Source organism: Carassius carassius, chromosome 17 (assembly GCF_963082965.1).
Source record: "Carassius carassius chromosome 17, fCarCar2.1, whole genome shotgun sequence".
Lineage (NCBI taxonomy): Eukaryota > Metazoa > Chordata > Actinopteri > Cypriniformes > Cyprinidae > Carassius > Carassius carassius.
In genome coordinates this window covers 3,256,202-3,274,937 of record NC_081771.1, presented here as the reverse complement: position 1 = coordinate 3,274,937, position 18,736 = coordinate 3,256,202, and the positions used below count along the sequence as shown (strand labels likewise).

Sequence of the window (18,736 nt, the reverse complement as noted above, 5' to 3'; positions counted from 1 at the left end):
TCAAAACCTTTTTTCATACAGAGAACAAGTAATTCTGAGGGAATATGCATAGGTGACAGAATAAGCTTCCAGTGCACAGACAGGATGACAAGTGACAAGACACATTACTCATGAGACATGGTACCATTGTAATGCCATGTTTAACAATAACAAGTACTAAAGTACTAAAATGTACAATGGCACTACTATACCACCCATTAGAAGCATCGCTTTCTTGCATTGAAAATCATAATTTCAGCAACCTTCAAACTAAATGAAAACGTTTTAATTTGTGCAGTTTTGAACTAGAGGTTTGAGACCAGCATTTGACATGTGACAACTAGCCCCATTCTTTTTATATAACAATAAAAACAACATGAGGACAAAATGAAACAACTTCTAATAGTGGAGGAAAAGCTTTTATTTAGATAGAAAGCTACTGAAAGCGATGCTTCTAATGGGAAGTATAGTAGTGCCATTGTACGTTGTAGTAATTTTAGTACTTGTTATTGTTAAACATGGTTTTACAATGGTAAAACCTCATGAGTCATGTAGTGCGTTGGTATTCGTTTGTTTTCTTTGACCATCACTGACCAATATATTTGCATTGTATTTCAATGTACTTCAAAGAATACCTAGTATTATGTACCACGCACAAAAACAATCAAACAAACAAATAAAAAACCATGGCAATTTAAAGGGAAAGTTCACCCAAAAATGAAAATTCTGTCATTAATTACTCACCCTCACGTCGTTCCAAACCTTCAAGACATTCATTCATCTTTAGAACACAAATTAAGATATTTTTTATGTAATCCGAGAGCTTTCTGACCTGCCAGTGTACCAAGGTACCAAGCAGTGATGCGCGGGTTGATCCAAAATGAACGGGTGCCTGCGGTCACCCGCGGTTACGAGTCATCCAAAAATATTTTTAATGATATTCAGGTCGCGGTTGGTCGGGTCGTTTGAAATAAAGATGCAAATTAAACCTTTGTAATTAATATAGTACTAGACACAATTTTGAAATACATAGGCCTACACTTTATTGGCTGAAAAACTGGCGCGAAGATGACGCACAAGCTCAGTCTGCAGGTAGAGATGGAGGCGGCAAGAGAAAAGGTGAAGACGCTGTTTTTGGTAAAGCATGATTTTGACGACTTCATTAAGTTTTGTTTTATAGAAAACTCTTTTTAAAAGATTTTCATTTTGTATAAATTGTATCTTAATTTTGATCAATGTTTTATCAATCAATTGCCCGTATTTTATAAATAAGAAGCAAATATATAGCAGACAATGTAATGAGGTGCCGGCACGATCACTTGCATTGCATGTGAACTGGAGGACCCCGAAACTCAGCTTGTGCCTCACAGATTTGAGAAATATAGGCTATATATTACAGAAAGCTTGAAATGTCTACTTTTAAAGGAAAATATTACAACCAAAATAAATAGGCTACTCTCTGATTATGTAATGCATATGAAATGTGCATTTCTCTCTGGCTGGCGAGTCCGCATCGTCAACTTCATCTTTGCAGCGACACAGAAAACACCAGTTTATTACTAAACAATTAAATGTCTCCTTGCATATTTTCGAACCAGCAGGCCATTCTGGGTTGAGAGAGACCCCACGGAACGAGCGAGCAGAGCGTAATATATGGAGAAATGCGCTCTCCGCTCACGAGCTCTGATCGGAACAAACCCGAGCCTCACTGTCTGCTGAACAGAAACATCAAAATAGACATAGCCAGACTTGACTATTTTAGAACAAATTATGAGTTTATTGACAATTTTTGTTATAATTCTTGACAAAATTAGAATATATTAAGGATTTTTTTTTGTTTGTTTGTTTGTTTTTTGCCTAGTTCCTACGTCTATGGCCCAATGACGCTATGATGAGCATTTACTACTTTTAAAAAATGCGGGTCAGGAAACAGGTCAGGTAAAATATTTTCTTTTTCTTTTTTTGCGGTCCGAGTTGCGGGTGGGTTAGTTGAAAACATCGGTCGGGTGCGGGTTATTAATACATTGACCAGCGCATCACATGGTACCTAGTCATCAACAAAATAAACAAAATAATTTTATGAATGTACGGTCTGAGGTCTTAATGACAGATTTTTCATTTTTGGGTGAACTATCCCTTTAACAGCTCTTTTAGTGTTGAAATGAGGAATTACAGGAACTTCAACCAATTATGTGATGCTTTTTGTAAAGTATTTTCATCAGTTATATAGTGACATTTAGAGGAGCTGTGGTAAATTTATCCAGAGCTTCTTTGTAGTCAACTAGAATTTGGGCCTCGAGTCATTAGTGTTTCATTAGTGTTTTATTAGTGATGAATATATAAAGCATGAAACAAATGTTCTGCTTCTCTTTTCAGCTGAGATCACGACTCTTAATTTCATCTTTTGTTCTCAAATCACCTGTCATAAAGAGAAGATTAAATGTCAAGTCAATTTCCAATGGATAAAATCAGTTTACTTTTTTGCACCGAATTTCCCGTTTTATTCAGAAATATGTCACAATATGGAAATAAAATGATTATTAATGCCATTGCATGTTGACTTTAATCTACTTAAAAGGTTATTTGACATATATTTCACATTAGACACCTGGAATTAGCCTTATAACGTCCTGTTTGGAGAAAAATATTGTTTAGACCTTCATACTGTTAATATCATCCGACTGAACATTTAACACAATAAAGTTCATTTCAGACTTTAATGTGAAATAAGAGGGAAAACATGCTTAGGCTATTTGTTAGGAATTAAAATATAATTTCTGAATTTGATAATGACCTATAATGAATGAATCTTACAAAACCATGTGTGGGTCATGATACTATTCTATTTTCATATTCATTTGAAACCATCAATATTTATTTTATATTATGCTATTTAATATCAATGATGCTGTATAATCTAAAATTATACTAATTGACTAAAATAATTACTAAAACCAAGGTGTGCTTTTGTTTTTAAATTAATTAATAAATTTCTTATATTGGCCTCTCTAAATAAACAACAAAAATAACAGACGTCTAAATCCATTCAGTTTTTCAAATATCAACTTTTCCACTCAAATTGCTACATATATAATAGAATTTGTAACAAAAAGTATTTTTACTATAGAAATGGAAGGGATATGAAATCATACTTGGCTAAAAAAAAATACATGGTACACTGAGTGTTGCTTACATGTATTATCTTGTAACTAAGCATTATATTTACTTTGCATCTCCTCCTCTTAGCATGTTAGACAGTTAATTTGAGAGCAGTTTGGCTTGTGTTTCATAAACAGACAAATAAGAGGATTAGAGTGGATGAGCACTAATGTATTGTCACCGCTAGGAGGCAGCGTTGGCCAGAAAGATATTTTTAATAGCATATGGACGACGCCATCTGCAGATTGTGTATACTACAATGAACACATGACAGTGGCATTTTAATTGTTAGAAAACATTAGGCAACGGATGTGATTTAGTCTTCAGCCCACTTTTAGAATTACATCATTCGTAATCCATCCATCTTTTGGATTAATTTTAGTCAACTATTCATTTTAATCAAGGATTTGTTGTCCCACATACAGTGGCTAGCACTTAACATCAACACATATGTTGGATAAAAGGCACTTTAGTAATATTAATGTTTAATACTGATAATAAAATGTTATTTTGACTGGTAAAGGCACCTTTGAAAGTGAAGGCTGGAGGGTTTTAATGGTGCTGTCCCATGTAAGAGACTAAAAAACCAGTTAAAGTTAAAGGCCACACTGACACACCCTCAAAACGTTGTCAACAAACAGAGTAACATTTTGCATGTTTTTATTTCATTTTATTTTATTAACAAAAAAGCACTTGACTTGAGAACAGAAGCAGAAACACTAATAAATAATATTTAATAAATAATAGTATTACATATTTCATTTTATATGCCTACAATGAAAAAGCAAACAAATTACTAATTTGTAAAAAAAAATATATATATACTTTTAATACTTTAAAAATACTTTTACAAATTATTTTACAGAGTATTTGTCACACTTAAAAGATTCAGATCAAAATGTTAATATTACACAAAGATAACCAAAGTAAATACAAAATGCAGTTTTGAAATAATGATTTTATTTATTAAGGAAAAATGCTGTCCAAACCTACCTGGCCCTACGTGAAAAACGTAATAGCCCCCTAAATTTAATAACTAGTTGTGCAGCAACAACTGCAATCAAGCGTTTGTGATAATGAGTCTTTCACATCACTGTGGATGAATTTTGGCCTACTCTTCTTTGCAGAGTTGTTTTAATTCAGCTACATTGGAGGGTTTTCGAGCAAGAATGGACTGTTTAAGGTCATGCCACAGCATCTCAATTGAATTTAACTCCGGACTTTGACTTCAATCCAATCCAAAACCTTCATTTAGTTTTTCTTGAGCCATTCAGAGGTGGAAATGCTGGTGTGTTTGGGATCATTGTCCTGCTGCGTAACCCAAGTGTGCTTGAGCTTAAGGTCACAGACAGACAACCAGACATTCTCCTTCAGGATTTTCTGATCGAGTGCAGAATTCATCGTTCCATTAATTCAAGTCATCCAGGTCCTGACCACAGACCATATCATTACCCCCACCAAGTTTGACTGTTGTTATGATGTTCTTTTTATGAAATAATGTGTGGGTTTTACGCCAGATGTAACGGGACACACACCTTTCAAAAAGTTAAGTTTTTGTCTCATCAGTCCACAGAGTATTTGCCCAAAAGTCTTGGGGATAATCAAGATATTTTTTGGCAAATATGAGACAAGCCTTTGTGTTCTTTTTGTTCAGCAATGGCTTTTGGCGTGGATCTCTCCCATGGATGCTGTTTTTGTCCAGTCTCTTTCTTATTGTTGAATCATGAACACTGATCATAATTGAGGCGAGTGAGGCCTGCAGTTCTTTAGCTGTTGTTCTGGGTTCTTTTATGACCTCCTGGATGAGCCATTGTTGTGCTCTTGGAGTAATTTTGGTAGGTCTCCTTCGAAGGTTCAGCACTGTGCCACAAATTCTCCATTTTTGGACAATGACTCTGTTCGTGGTTCACTGGAGTCCCAAAGCTTTAGAAATGGTTTTATAATGATCTCCAGACTGATGCATGTCAACTATTTTGTTTTCTCATCTGTTCTTGAATTTCTTTCGATCGCAGCATGATGTGTTGCTCTTTAAGCATGCTTCACTTTGTCAGACAGGTTGTATTTCAGTGATTTCTTGATTCAGCAGGTCTGGCAGTAATCAGGTCTGGGTATGGCTAATTTACTCAGCTTTCTAAAATAATGTGTTTAATCACAGTTCTTTCATGATTTAACAGGGGGCAATTAATTTTTCACATAGGCCCAGGCAGGTTTGGACAGCTTTTTTTTTTTCAATAAATGAAATCATCATTTAAAAACTGCATTCTGTATGTACTTGCATTATCTTTGTGTAATATTAAATTTGTTCTATGATTGGAATCTTTTAAGGGTGACAAATATGCCAAAAAATAAATTAAATAAAAAAACAGGAAGAGGGCAAAAACCTTTTCAGGGCACTGTATATATATCAATTTTTAATGTTAAATTTATATTAACACTATATTATTGTTTAGAATTTTCTGAATATGTCATATGTTTTATTACTCACACATTTTTCACCTTGGGTGGTTATTCAGGTGGCCATTGTTCATCTCTGTGTTCCGGAGAATCTCAGATGGCCAAAAGTGTTTCTTTGTCATAAATGATCAGTGCAGAATTTATGTGTGGTAAAAGAGAAAGCAAAAGTAAATTATTTATTATTATTTATTATTATTATTATTATTTCTTTATTTGAAAGGGGACAGTGTACATTAATAAACATTAAAACAATGTAAATGTACCCGAGTTAGCTCAAAAGTGCTAATTTTCATCGGTAGTCCCCCAGCCAGATTTAAACAAGGCAACCTTTAAAAATAATCACAAGTACAAAATCACACACAATAATAAAAATACAATTGCATACAACACATTATGGTTAATAAGTACAATTCATATAAAAATTATATAATATTTAAATACACACATAAAAGCATTAGTGCCCACAAGTTTGGCTCTCTACAAGCCATTTTTTTGCATTCTTTTTGAATGAAAAGAATGACGAGGACTCTCTAATGATTGCCGGCACTGTGTTCCATTGCTGAACTGCTCTTACGGAGAAGACAGCCTGACCAAAAGCTGTTTTTCTCCGGGGTATGATGCAGTCTTCCCTCACTGCCCCTCTAGTTACCCTAACCTCACTGGATCTAAAATGTATAAAATCACATAGTGGAGGAGGTGCTAAACCATATCTAATTTTATAGATTAAACAAATGTTTTTGAATTTTATTAGATTATCCCAGGTAAGTAACTGATAGTTACTCAGAATACTACAGTGGTGGTAGTGATATGGTTTTTTATCCAGTATTTTTAATGCTTGTTTATATAATCTTTCTAATGGTTTTATTGTTGTAGAGTGAGTATTGGACCAGCTTATTAAACAATATAGTGAATAGTGAATAGTGAAGTGACATTCGGCCAAGTATGGTGACCCATACTCAGAATTTGTGCTCTGCATTTAACCCATCCGAAATGCACACACACAGAGCAGTGAACACACACACACACTGTGAACACACACCCGGAGCAGTGGGCAGCCATTTATGCTGCGGCGCCCGGGGAGCAGTTGGGGGTTCGGTGCCTTGCTCAAGGGCACCTAAGTCGTGGTATTGAAGGTGGAGAGAGAACTGTACATGCACTCCCCCCACCCACAATTCCTGGCGGCCCGAGACTCGAACCCACAACCCTTCGATTGGGATTCCGATTCTCTAACCACCAGGCCACGACTTCCCCGATATGTTATGTGAGATAAAATCATGGAAAAGAAATATAATTTAGCAGCTTCTGTTGACATGAAATCTCTAATGAATCTGAAATTTGCTAGACTGAACTTAATCCTATTACTAACTTTTTTGATGTGAGTTTTGAAATTGAGATTTGAGTCTATATATAATCCTAAATATTTATATTCTTTGACGACTTGTAACCTTTCTCCAGATTTAAAAATTTCAGGTTCTATATTTATATTGTTTTTAGAAAAAAACATGGTAACTGTTTTAGATATATTCAATTGCAGACAGGATTGTTCAAGCCAGATTGAAATCGATGACATGGCCTCAGTTAGTTTAGAGGCAACTTCCTCTGCAGATTTTCCATAGGCCAAAATAACTGTGTCGTCTGCATACATCAAAGTGTCACAGTTCTTACACAAAGATGGTAACTCGTTAATGTATAAACTAAAAAGAATTGGACCTAAAATTGAACCCTGTGGAACACCAGTTGATAATAGTAAGGGGGTGGAATTATATTGGTCAATTCTTACACTTTGTGAACGAGATAAAAGATATGAGTTAATAAGACTAATAAATTTTAAAGAAAAATTAAATGCATGAAGTTTATGCAGTAAAACTGAATGGTTAACTGTATCGAATGCTTTACGAAGATCTAAAAATATTCCTCCCACTATTCCTCCTTTGTCTATATTTGATTTAACCTTTTCCAGAAAATAACATGTTGATGTCTCTGTAGAATGATAAGCCCTAAACCCAAACTGCATTGAGTGCAAAGGAAAAGAACTGCAATTAAGATGATTGATGATTTATTTAGCAACCAATTTTTCAAAAACTTTAGATACTGTTGGCAAAATGCTAATTGGTCGGTAATTAGATGTAAGAAGGGAGTTGCCACCTTTAAATATAGGAATGACACTAGCAATTTTCCATGACTCAGGAAATTTCCCTTGATCTAGTGACACACTAATGATATGTGTTAATGGACCCTTAATTGACTGACCTATTTGTTTTAGCATAAGTGTATCCATCCCATACACATCTTTTGCTCTTGAAGACTTAAGCTCCATAATTGCCTTTTCCACATCGGATATAGATACAGATTTTGGATACAGTGGGGGCTCAATTAACATATCTAAAGTAATGACAGGTAAGTTGTTATATTTCACAGGGAAACTTTTAGCTATAGTATCCACAGAATCAACAAAATACTCATTTAGTGTCTGTGCCACAGCAGCTGGATCCTGTAAAAGCATGCCATTATTCTTTAGCTGTATTGAATTATTACTAGAAGAAGTTATACCTGTTAATTTATTAATCTGATCCCAAGTCGCTTTTGAGTTTCCATGACAATTTTTTATAATTGTGATAAAAAAGTCTGCCTTTGCTTTTCGTAGTTGTCTTATCACTCTATTTCGTAATGAAGCAAATTTTTGTCTCTCACACAATAGTTTTGATTTTATGGCTTTTTTAAGAGCATTGTCTCTGTCTTTCATTAACTGTTTAATATCATCACTGAGCCAGGGAAGTGAACGCTTTCTGTTTTTATGTTTAACTGTCACTGCAAATTCCTTAATTTTTGTTTGTAAGCATTCAGTAAATTTCTGACTAATTATATCCAAAATAAAAAAGTAAATAAAATAATCTAAGTGGAGTGTCCTGGACGGCATCCGAACTTGGTGGTGAAATGTTAGATTTTTTGGATATTAACATAATATATACATCTAAACAATTAAAAATACATCTTTAGAAGGAAAACAGAAGTGACCATGACATGTTAATTAATAATTAATTAATATGAAATAAAACAACTAAAACTAACTACAAAAATTATTTTCCATAAAAGTCTGAGACCCTAACCATCACTCATAACTCATCTCACCTCAGTTCACATGATGCACATGTGAGGCAGCAAGGGGTTAAAATCCCTGAACTCTCTTCCCTGGGCAGTGGGCACATTCACAGCATCTGGTGTGTCCAACCAGTAAATCCTTTCCTCATCCCTGCTTAGACAGACGGAGAGCCTGACGAGCCAATCACAGCCTACAGCTGCCCCACAGCCATCCAATAGCAGTTCAGGAAAGGAGGAGGGACATTACTGGATCACATCACATAGCTTGGGTTTGTAGCATCCTTGTAGCTCCTCAAGTCTTGTCTTTGAATAAAATGCTATGAAAGAAAACCAGAAAACAGCTGAGAAGGAAGAAACGAGACGTGATTTTGTATGGAGTGAGAAAATGTGGTGAATGCAGGGGCCTAGAGGGGAAAACCTTTCAATTTACAGCCTCTCAGCTGCTCTGTTCTAGCCGAGGAACGAAGGAGGAGGAGTGAAAGGAGAAATTGCCTCTCCTTTTTTCCATCGGCTGCCTGGAAAACATTGGAAGGACATCAGCCGTGGCCACATTTCTTCATGAACAGGTTAGTTTCTCTCATATCAGCAGCCTTTGATAAGAGACAGTTTCTTATTAGACTTCAGCTTATTTGGACTCGATTGAATTCAATTCAGTTCATGCTGAAAAGCAGGTTTTTAACGGATAATGCGAAGGGGCAGGCATGTTATTTTGGTGTCTTTGTTGGTATGTCTAGCTTTGTCTTGTGGTGGCCCCTGATTGGTCGAGGAGGCAGGGTTAAGAGAGCCCAGAGCGTTCTGATTGGCTGAGGTACTAACATGGTCTTCATTAAGCGTGCAGACTGTTTGTGAAACACAGTGATGAGACAGGGCGTTCACTCTAAATGATTATGTAAGAAGATAATTAACACCCCTCAAATACACAGATTACTGGGATCAGCTGCAGATATTCCTGTCTCCTGGGTTTAAAAAGTCCTTTAACAGGGAAAAAGATCAGTAAACAGGAAGACAAGGACCTGTAGGAGTTTTGGCTACTGTTGATAACTATTTCAGTGTTTCTAAACAAACTTGCAGTGGAAGTCTATAGAGCAATGCACTGCACCAGGATCGATTCAAAATACATAATGTACTTTTGAAAGCACATGCAGCTAAAAGACTTAAACTAAATAAAATCACAAAATTACTTGCATGTGCAAAGTTAGCCTATATCTTATATAAAACCCCAGAATTATATGTGACTCCTGTGATGACAATAAAAAGGGGCAAATTTGTATAATATGTGCAAGGATCTGGAAAAAAAGAAAAATAAGTAGTGTTTACATACAGCAAACTTCATCCAGGAATTTATGCATAATAGATTATTTAGATTTTAACAACTTAAGTAACACATTGTGCACAGAAGTGTCATTCAGAGTGCTTTAAAGAAAACTTAAGCTGCATATTTCTGCTTTTAAACACTTGTGGATGTGTTACTGGAAAGGCAGTTTTGGCTTTTTTATGGGGGACGAGCGGAAATTACTGTTTATGGTCATTGCATCAAGCTAAAACTAAAGCTGTTTATTAAAAAAGAATATGATTTTAAATTACTAAAACTGAAATACAAAATTAAAGCTATCTATCTATCTATCTATCTATCTATCTATCTATCTATCTATCTATCTATCTATCTATCTATCTATCTATCTATAAAGAACTGTTTAAAAAAATGACTAAAACAAACTATAATTAAACTTAAAGTCTAAAATAAAAGCCAATTCAAATTCATATTCATAAATTCTTTATATAATACTTTATATAATAATAATTTCTCTATATAATACTAAAGCAACACTGGTTTTAGTTGATTGCTGTGGTATTCTGGGTATTGTTTTAGCATTATAAGGTCTTTTCTTAGTGTTCAGAGTTTGTTCAAATAACTTGTACTAAGTTAGCCTCAGCAAACAACATTCAATATTGCTGATCATCTAAAATATGCAAGTGTGTGAACATATAAGAAAACAGAGTCAGCTTGTCAGTCGCAGGTGGCCTGGGGCCTGTGAAAGCAAGATACATACATCTGCGTGCATCTTTTACGAACGTGAGACTTGGCTTCCTAGGTACAGTATCAGACTGGTGCTGTCTCTTTCTCTCTCTGTGCCACCCTTTACCCACATCCTGCCACGACACCCAATGCTGCCCGGCTGCTGCAGGGAGCTACATAACGGAAACAAAAACGCACACACTACACCTTTCAAGAGAACTATGCATGAATCTCATGTAAACATGTCTAATTTAAATGTCTCTTTAAATGAAAAACAATAAAAAATATATTATGTAAAACATATTGGGAGAATTAAAATGACAATTCTGTCGTCAGTGTATTTCCAAAACTGTATGATTTCCCTCCTTCTGCAGAACACAACACAAAAACAGATATTCTGGGTGAATTATTTATTATAAGATCTTTTTCATTCGTCATGAAATCAGACAATTCATTCGTCTGATTTTTTTGTTAGATTTCAAGCTAAATTAAAAACAGTACAAATACAGTATAAACAATTTAAAGTATAAAGTAAAAAATTTTTACGTTACAGTTGAGATGTTTTTGCATGCCACAAAATATGAAAAGAAAATGGGTTGTTATTAAAAAATATTAAAAAAGTATTAAAAAGAAGCTTGGTTTTGGGGTGAAATATTACACTTATGTCATTCGTGTTCAGAGATACATACAATACTGGGATCCATAAGATTTGATGAATGTTTTTAAGGTCTTATGGTCACCAAGGCTGCATTTAATCATTTGACAATACAGTAAAAACAGTACTGTTGTGAAATATTATTACAATTTCAAATAAACGTTTTCTATCTGAATATATTTTAAAATGTAATTTATTCCTGTGATTAAAAAAGCTGAAATCATTCTAATATTCTGATTTGCTGCTCAAGAAACATTTCTTATTATTATCAAAGTCTTTGAAGAATACAAATTCACACCAACTGTCTTTACTCTCACTCTTTGATCAGTTTGATGCATCGTTTAATGAAAGTATTAATTTCTTTCATTTTTTTTTTTATAGTATCTTATTTGCAGAATAAAATTAGCACTATTTACAAAGTGACTCAAATGTTTTAACTGTACATGTCAAATTTAATATTAAAAAGGCTGTTTATCTTTGTTTTAAAAGTCTTGTATATTTGTGTTGATCAAGTTAAATATTTATCAGAATTGTCACTTTTGAATGGAGGAATTTTTACATTAATTTACTGAACTGTATGTCATTCTAAACCCATATGACTCAAAAGGAGATGTTTTATAATAACACTGCTTTTGTCCATACAACAAAAGTTTGGACGAAAAGCATCATAAATGTATCATAAAGTAGTCTGACTCATGCACAATATTCTTCACAACAGAGTCTTCAGACTTCAAACAATATCTTTGTGTGAAGAACACGCCAACATTTGAATTTCAAGTAAATGTTCAGCAAATATCAAAGTTATCATGTGGCTTCAAAAGAATTCCATTCCATGACTTAAAGTCATACAGATTTGGAATGATATGAAGGTGAGTAAATGATAGCTGAATTGTCTTTTTTTTGACATGTCCCTTTAACTGCACAAGCAGCTCTTTGTGAATGGAGACAGGCTGTGGTTTAAGAGATTTCTACATTGTCATTCACATCCACCGAGATCTCAACAGCAGATTCTCCTATTCTCTATTTTAAGCGTCGAACCTTGTTCCTGCCTCCAGCCCCCACATCCACAAACGAACATGCACACGGATCCTAACGGTTGTAATGTGGAAGGAAGCTTGCGGTTTGCCAACAGTATCTTAAAAGCTCACACATCCATATGTCGTCCACAGGGTTTGTTCTCGTGTACTCACACACACACACACAAACCCACACATTCAGTCAAGATCATGCAATCACACACAGATTTTCTCACTGATAGAGCTGCTGCTTTCCAAACCCGAATGTCTAAAATCCCCTTTTTCCCTTTGTGAGTTTCTAATCGATTGGGTGCTTTCAAATACAGTGACTAAAGTTTGATTTATGTTTCTTAATTCAATCTCAGATGTTCATTAAGAAATCTTCTTTAAGGAGTCTTATAAAACACCACATTTTGACCAAATCCCATCTTTTGCAGAGCGTTTGGGGTCCGTAAGATTTTTTGAAAGAAATTAATACTTTTAGTCAGCGAAACTGATTAAAAGCCCTCTTTAACTTTCTATGCATCAAAGAATCCTAAAAAAAAAAATCAGTTTCCACAAAAATGTGAAGCAGCACAACTTTAACATTGATAATAGCCTAATAATAAATGTTTCTTAAGCAGAAAATCTGCATATTAGAATGATTTCTAAAGGATCATGCTGAAAATTGACAGAATTACATATATTCAGATAACGATAACTATTTTAATTTGTAATAATATTTCACAATATTACTGTTCTGATTTTGTTTTTGATCACACAAATGCATCCTTGGTGAGCAGTAGAGACATAAAAAGCATTATATTTTCATGTATGAAGACCCAACATGTGAAAAATAAAAAACAATTATAGTATGTGTAAATTATGATCTTGAAAACATTCATGGTTCTAGGTTACACTGTTTCTTTATTCTATTTAGATACACAAACCTGAAAAGAAAGAAATCTATTGCTGTCAACAGAAAAAAATTGATTATTCCCATTATTTTCAGTCTTCAGAGTGAATGAAACATTGTGGAAAATAAAATCTAAAAATGAAATACACATATAAAGTTTAAAAATATTTATTTACTTTAATTATCCTTTTTACAGTTTCATTGTATTCTCTGTTTTTCTTTACTTTTCCACAGACCCACTAGCAGCCAGGTGTGTTAGTAGTCAGGATGTTAGCTCACTAGTTTTAATAAAAACAAAGCCAGATTGTATCTAACATCAACTGTTCTTTCACAGGATTCTTGCAGGAGTTCAGGATCACCTGAGCATCATGGCAGAGGCCCGCTGGAGGACTGAATCTCTCTAGGGTTTTCTTCAAAGCACACTTGGCTCACCCAGAATCCTGCAAGAACCATGTCTCTAACCACCACCAAACACGATAGGTTCACTTCCACCCAAACCCTGAGCACGTTCCCAGCCCCTACACTCCCCCTCACCACCTTCATTCCCGTTCTCACAAGTTCAGCACAGCCCAGAACTGAGCCGGAGAATGTGACGTTCAGGACCACCTTCCGCTCCTCCACGACGACGTCCACCAACGAGACCGGCCTGAACTCCACGCAGCTGCCCGTGGCATCGGTGGAGGGCGCCGGGATGGGGATGGTGCTCCTGCCCTTTGGCATCATCACAGTCATTGGGCTGGCTGTTGTCATGGTGAGCCAATTCGATGATAATGACAACATTAATTGCCCCAAATTTTGTAATTTGCTGAAAAAACTTAAAATAAGATCGATCAAAACTGACAGGCTTTTATAATGCCACAAAAGATTTCTATTTCAAATAGGGCACATGGAATTCTTTTAGACTCCCTGATTAAAAATGTATCCGTTTCCACAAAACGTTATTAAGCTGCACAGCTAAAGTCTGGTCTATGGTCTAAAGTCTGGCGCAAAGTCGTTTAGACCATGCTCCCGGGCGCGCCAACCATTTTTCTGTTGTTAAAATAGCAAAAGTGGATTTGGACGCGCCCTGAGTGCACCTGTGCCGTGCGCTTTACACTTTGCATTTAGATCGTTAAAATAGGGCCCAACAACTTTATACACGGGGTACTTTCAGATTTAAAACTGTGCAGGATGTTTTCATTCAGTAGAGCTGTGTTACACATTGCATGGGAGGTAATTTTCAAAAAATCCATAGCACTTTAAAATATACTCAAATATAAAAGTATATATACAAATATTTTAAATTGTAATAAGATTTCACAATATTACTGTTTTTACTGTATTGTTGATTAAATAAATGGTGACTGGTGAGCATAAGAGACTAAAGAAATCTTTTTAATCCCAAACGTTTGTTTATCTAAAAGTTTACTTTAAGCACATACACATATTTAAAATGACTCTTTCTCTTTTCTGACAAAATAATTAAGTCATGTAATTTACTGAAAGTCAAAAATATTTAGGGTTATAAGAGAATAGATTATAACACATTTATTTGACTAGAATACTACTTACTGTAATCACTGTAATCCTTCACACTTGAGTATCATTGATTTTTCATGATAATATTTGTTAAGACATGCTAGACTTTCTTCTTGAACATTTTATTTAAAAAGTCAATTTAATTGATTTAGAATGTAATATGAAATTAGTATTACAATTCTGAATCTTACATAACATTTCTGCATGTTCCTCTCCTCACCAGCTTCTGTACATCAGGAAAAAGAAAAGGTATGTACATTCCTTTATCATTCCACTGCAGTCTTAAAAATCAAATGTTCTTCAGTGGATATTTCGTGCAAGACTGAAAATCCCTTTTTGGTTCTAAATAGAACCCTCTGATGTTTCCCACATAGAAGAGTGTCCTTAATGAAGCTGGGATGGTTTTCTTCTACAGGCTGGAAAAACTGAGACACCAGCTGATGCCCATGTATAACTTTGATCCAGCTGAAGAACAGGATGATCTAGAGCAGGAACTCTTGGACCACGGACGAGACGGAAGCCCAGCAGGACCAAACTCCAAAGTAAGAGGACACCACATTAGATTAGATTCGATTCAACTTTATTGTCATTATGCCGAGTACAAGTACAGAGCTCTAACCAGATCATCTAACCAGAAGTGCAAGAATATAGTGTTTTATATACATATAAGTGCAGAGTAAGTAAAGCTATGATTTACTGAATGTACTATGGAGTTGCTATATACAGTATTGAGCAGAGTATACAGAATATAAATAGGAATGCAATGTAGGGATTGTATGTACATTATGAACAGAGCAATGTAGGATTGTATACATATTATGAACAGCAGCAACGTGAGAACAGTAGTAATAAATACAGTTGTATTTATTGTACACTATCTACATGGACGGATAGATAGATTCTGTTGAATGTGATACAAATTATACATGCAATATACATATATTACACAAACACTAATTAGTTAATTGATTTATATACAATTGAATAATTACAAAATTAAGACAGTGGTGAGTCTCTTAAAAAACATTTCTCCCATACGTTTTTGAATGTTTTCTTAATTTCTACCATTCTTATTTCTCTTAAGTTCTGACACCAGGCAATGTGGTTTGTTATTTGTGGTAAAGTATTAATCACTGGAAATGTGTCAGTTACTACACATCCATTTAACATCACTAATTATTACACGGCTCTGTGGAATACTTGATTCTGATTGGTCAGTCGCAACATAATAACATAAATAACAACCTGTAAAAGCTGGTAACACAGGCTCATCCGGGTAACAGAAGTCAGCCCTGTCCTCTTGCTAGGAACAGTTTTTCTTGTTGGAAGCTTTGCATTTATTTAGCTAATAAAATATAAAAACTTGATTTGAAAAATGTGTAAAATTATTTCATATGTCATGCTGGTATCGCGGACTCGCTCTCTCGTTTTATACAAACCCAGCTGCTGCCATCTTGCTACGATCATTTTGTACACTGTAATGGATTATAAGAGAACTAACTAACTGGTAAGGTTTTAAAAAAGTTTTTTCTTAAATCCTTTATTGTCTTAATTATTTATGTGTAATAAGTGGTTTGACCGAACCGTTTCCTTTAAATGTCCGTCTAGTTTGAATTTGCCACTTGCTCGCAACTGCTGTGTTCACGGAAGCTTTGTGTTCAAATATTTCAACTCAAATCATTATTTTGTGTCAAACTATTTACTATGTGACAAGTAGCCTTGTAATAAGTGGCATAATGCACATCCAGCCAGTTGTTATCTCAGAATAAACACCATCAGGCTAATACAAGACCCCTCCGCGATCACCCTGTTGAGGTTTATTCTGAGATAACAACTGGCTGGATATACATTATCACTTACTCATCAAACTACAGCTGTGACTGAATCCACATTTAACTCTCCTCCATTTGTGTTCTGGCACCAGGAGCCTCATTAGTCTCATTCTCATACTGTCATCATAACAGAATTTATTTTATTTTGCTAATTTGTTCAGTGTTTCATTGTAGGACTAGATTTGCATTTTTATTAATTATATTCTAAAATGTTTATGCATGTTCAATATCCCGTAGTGTTTACTTACTTTAACTCTCTCTTTCATGCCACAGACACTGACCACAAGTCAGGGAACAACTCAAAAACCCAGTCGACTTGTTTTCACTGACGTGGCTGATGCCATTAATGCATGATGCCACTCAACATGCTGCACAGGAAAAAAGGGACACAGAATTCTGGACAGCTGGACACTGGGATTCAGGAATATTTGGTATGATATAGTACGCTGTAAAACATTTGGTTAACTGCTGCCATTGTAGTTAATAATTTCTTAAAACAAAGTTACAACCTGCAGCGTTTAAGGAATAGTTCACTCCAAAATGAAAGTTTGCTGTAAATTTACCCACCCCCAAGCCATCCAAGATGTTTCTTCATGGGAACAGATTTGGAGAAATGTAGCATTGCATCACTTGCTCACTAATGGATCCTCTGAAGTGAATGGGTGCCATCAGAATGAGAGTCCAAACAGCTGATAAAAACATCACAATAATCCACAAGTAATCCACACCACTCCAGTACAAAAATAAATCCATCAAAAAGACCATCTCCTTTTGTCCTCTCACATCAAAATTCAACCACATATTTCTATAGAACCATTTTGGCTTGTAAACAGTGCTTGAACTGTGCATATTTCTCTCCTGATTCAGACCAGATTACATTTTCACTTCAGAAAGCAATATTACGGATAGACGATTCATATTTGAACTTACTTCTGGATTATTTTAATGTTCTGTCAGCTCTTTGGGCTTTCATTCTCATGGCACCCATTCACTGCAGTGGATCCAGATATCATAAACTTTCTGACCACTTTAAATTTGTGATAAAGAACATAAACTCAGAATCTGCAAGTGACAGGACTTATTGCAACAAATAAACAGTGATGAAAATATTTTTTACAGTGTACAGTGACAAATATTACATTATAAAATTTAAGGACACTTAATAAAAAATCTGCAAAAAAAAAACAAAAAACTGCACTACTACAGAAGTCAACTGGATCTGTCCAACGGTTTGAACACTCATGCAATATGGACTTTATTTTCATCTCTAGCTGTAAAAAGCCTCATTCGGGCAACATGAGAAGAAGGAATGGTTCATAAAATGTGGATAATGTGACAATTTACAACACAATAACTTTAGATACATTGAATGAGACTCATGGTGTTCCTTTTTCTTTTTTTGAAAAGACTGATAATCTTTTTTAAATAGGGACTCCAAATGCAACTTTTACCCCACCCCAACCTTTTTTGTTAGAATTCTTTAATAGTTTGGCTTATTATTTATTCATTGCTAAAATTGTTATGTAAACTGATGAGTTCAATAAAAGTTACATTTGTTTAATTTAAATTATGATGAAGTATGAGAAATGACATTAGTTAGCCATTTCTGATACAGTATTATAAAGATCTTCCATGTTTCTGTTCACTGAAACACAAGCGTTCTGTCACAGAGACTGTGAATCTGCATAAATGATGAATGTTGACTGATAACACAAGATTTACAATGAAATTTTTGTGTGTGCGTATGTGTAAGCAAAATCTAATAATTCTAAGTGCACCACAAACCAGCTGTGGATAATTTTAAAGACGTTTTTAACTTTTATGACAATGAAGGACACAATAAAAATGATATTTACACTATGATGTGCAGGTGTTATTGAAAACTAGGGAATCGTTCTTGTTAATGCAATAAAGACAATAACTGCTGGATGATGTAAACATGTCTCAAACTGTAACTTTATTCATTGAGAAACGGCTGCATAAACAGCATTACTGGCCTTGAGGAATATAAAAAAAAAGAGGTAAGTTACCTGAGCCTGTATTTATAAGGCACATTGCCAAATGTTTTAACAAGTAAATGACTAAACTGACGACATATACCATGATGCATTT

The 18,736-nt window shown here is 34.8% G+C and overlaps 1 protein-coding gene across 1 annotated transcript; it reads left to right on the top strand.

Moving 5' to 3' along the window:
* Positions 1–8,921: 8,921 nt before the first annotated feature.
* Positions 8,922–18,484, top strand: si:ch211-161c3.5 (uncharacterized protein C3orf18 homolog). The gene is made up of 5 exons (XM_059570447.1): positions 8,922–9,257; positions 13,609–14,025; positions 15,016–15,041; positions 15,208–15,334; positions 16,898–18,484. The coding sequence occupies exons 2-5, from the start codon at positions 13,726–13,728 to the stop codon at positions 16,976–16,978; spliced, it is 534 nt and encodes a 177-aa protein (XP_059426430.1). The 5' UTR covers positions 8,922–9,257; positions 13,609–13,725; the 3' UTR covers positions 16,979–18,484.
* Positions 18,485–18,736: the final 252 nt, after the last annotated feature.

Coding starts and splice junctions, on each gene's coding strand:
- si:ch211-161c3.5 (XM_059570447.1), top strand. CDS start 13,726: ATGTCTCTAACCACCACCAAACACGATAGGTTCACTTCCACCCAAACC. Junction 14,026..15,015: donor TTGGGCTGGCTGTTGTCATG/GTGAGCCAATTC, acceptor TCTCCTCACCAG/CTTCTGTACATCAGGAAAAA. Junction 15,335..16,897: donor CAGCAGGACCAAACTCCAAA/GTAAGAGGACAC, acceptor TTCATGCCACAG/ACACTGACCACAAGTCAGGG.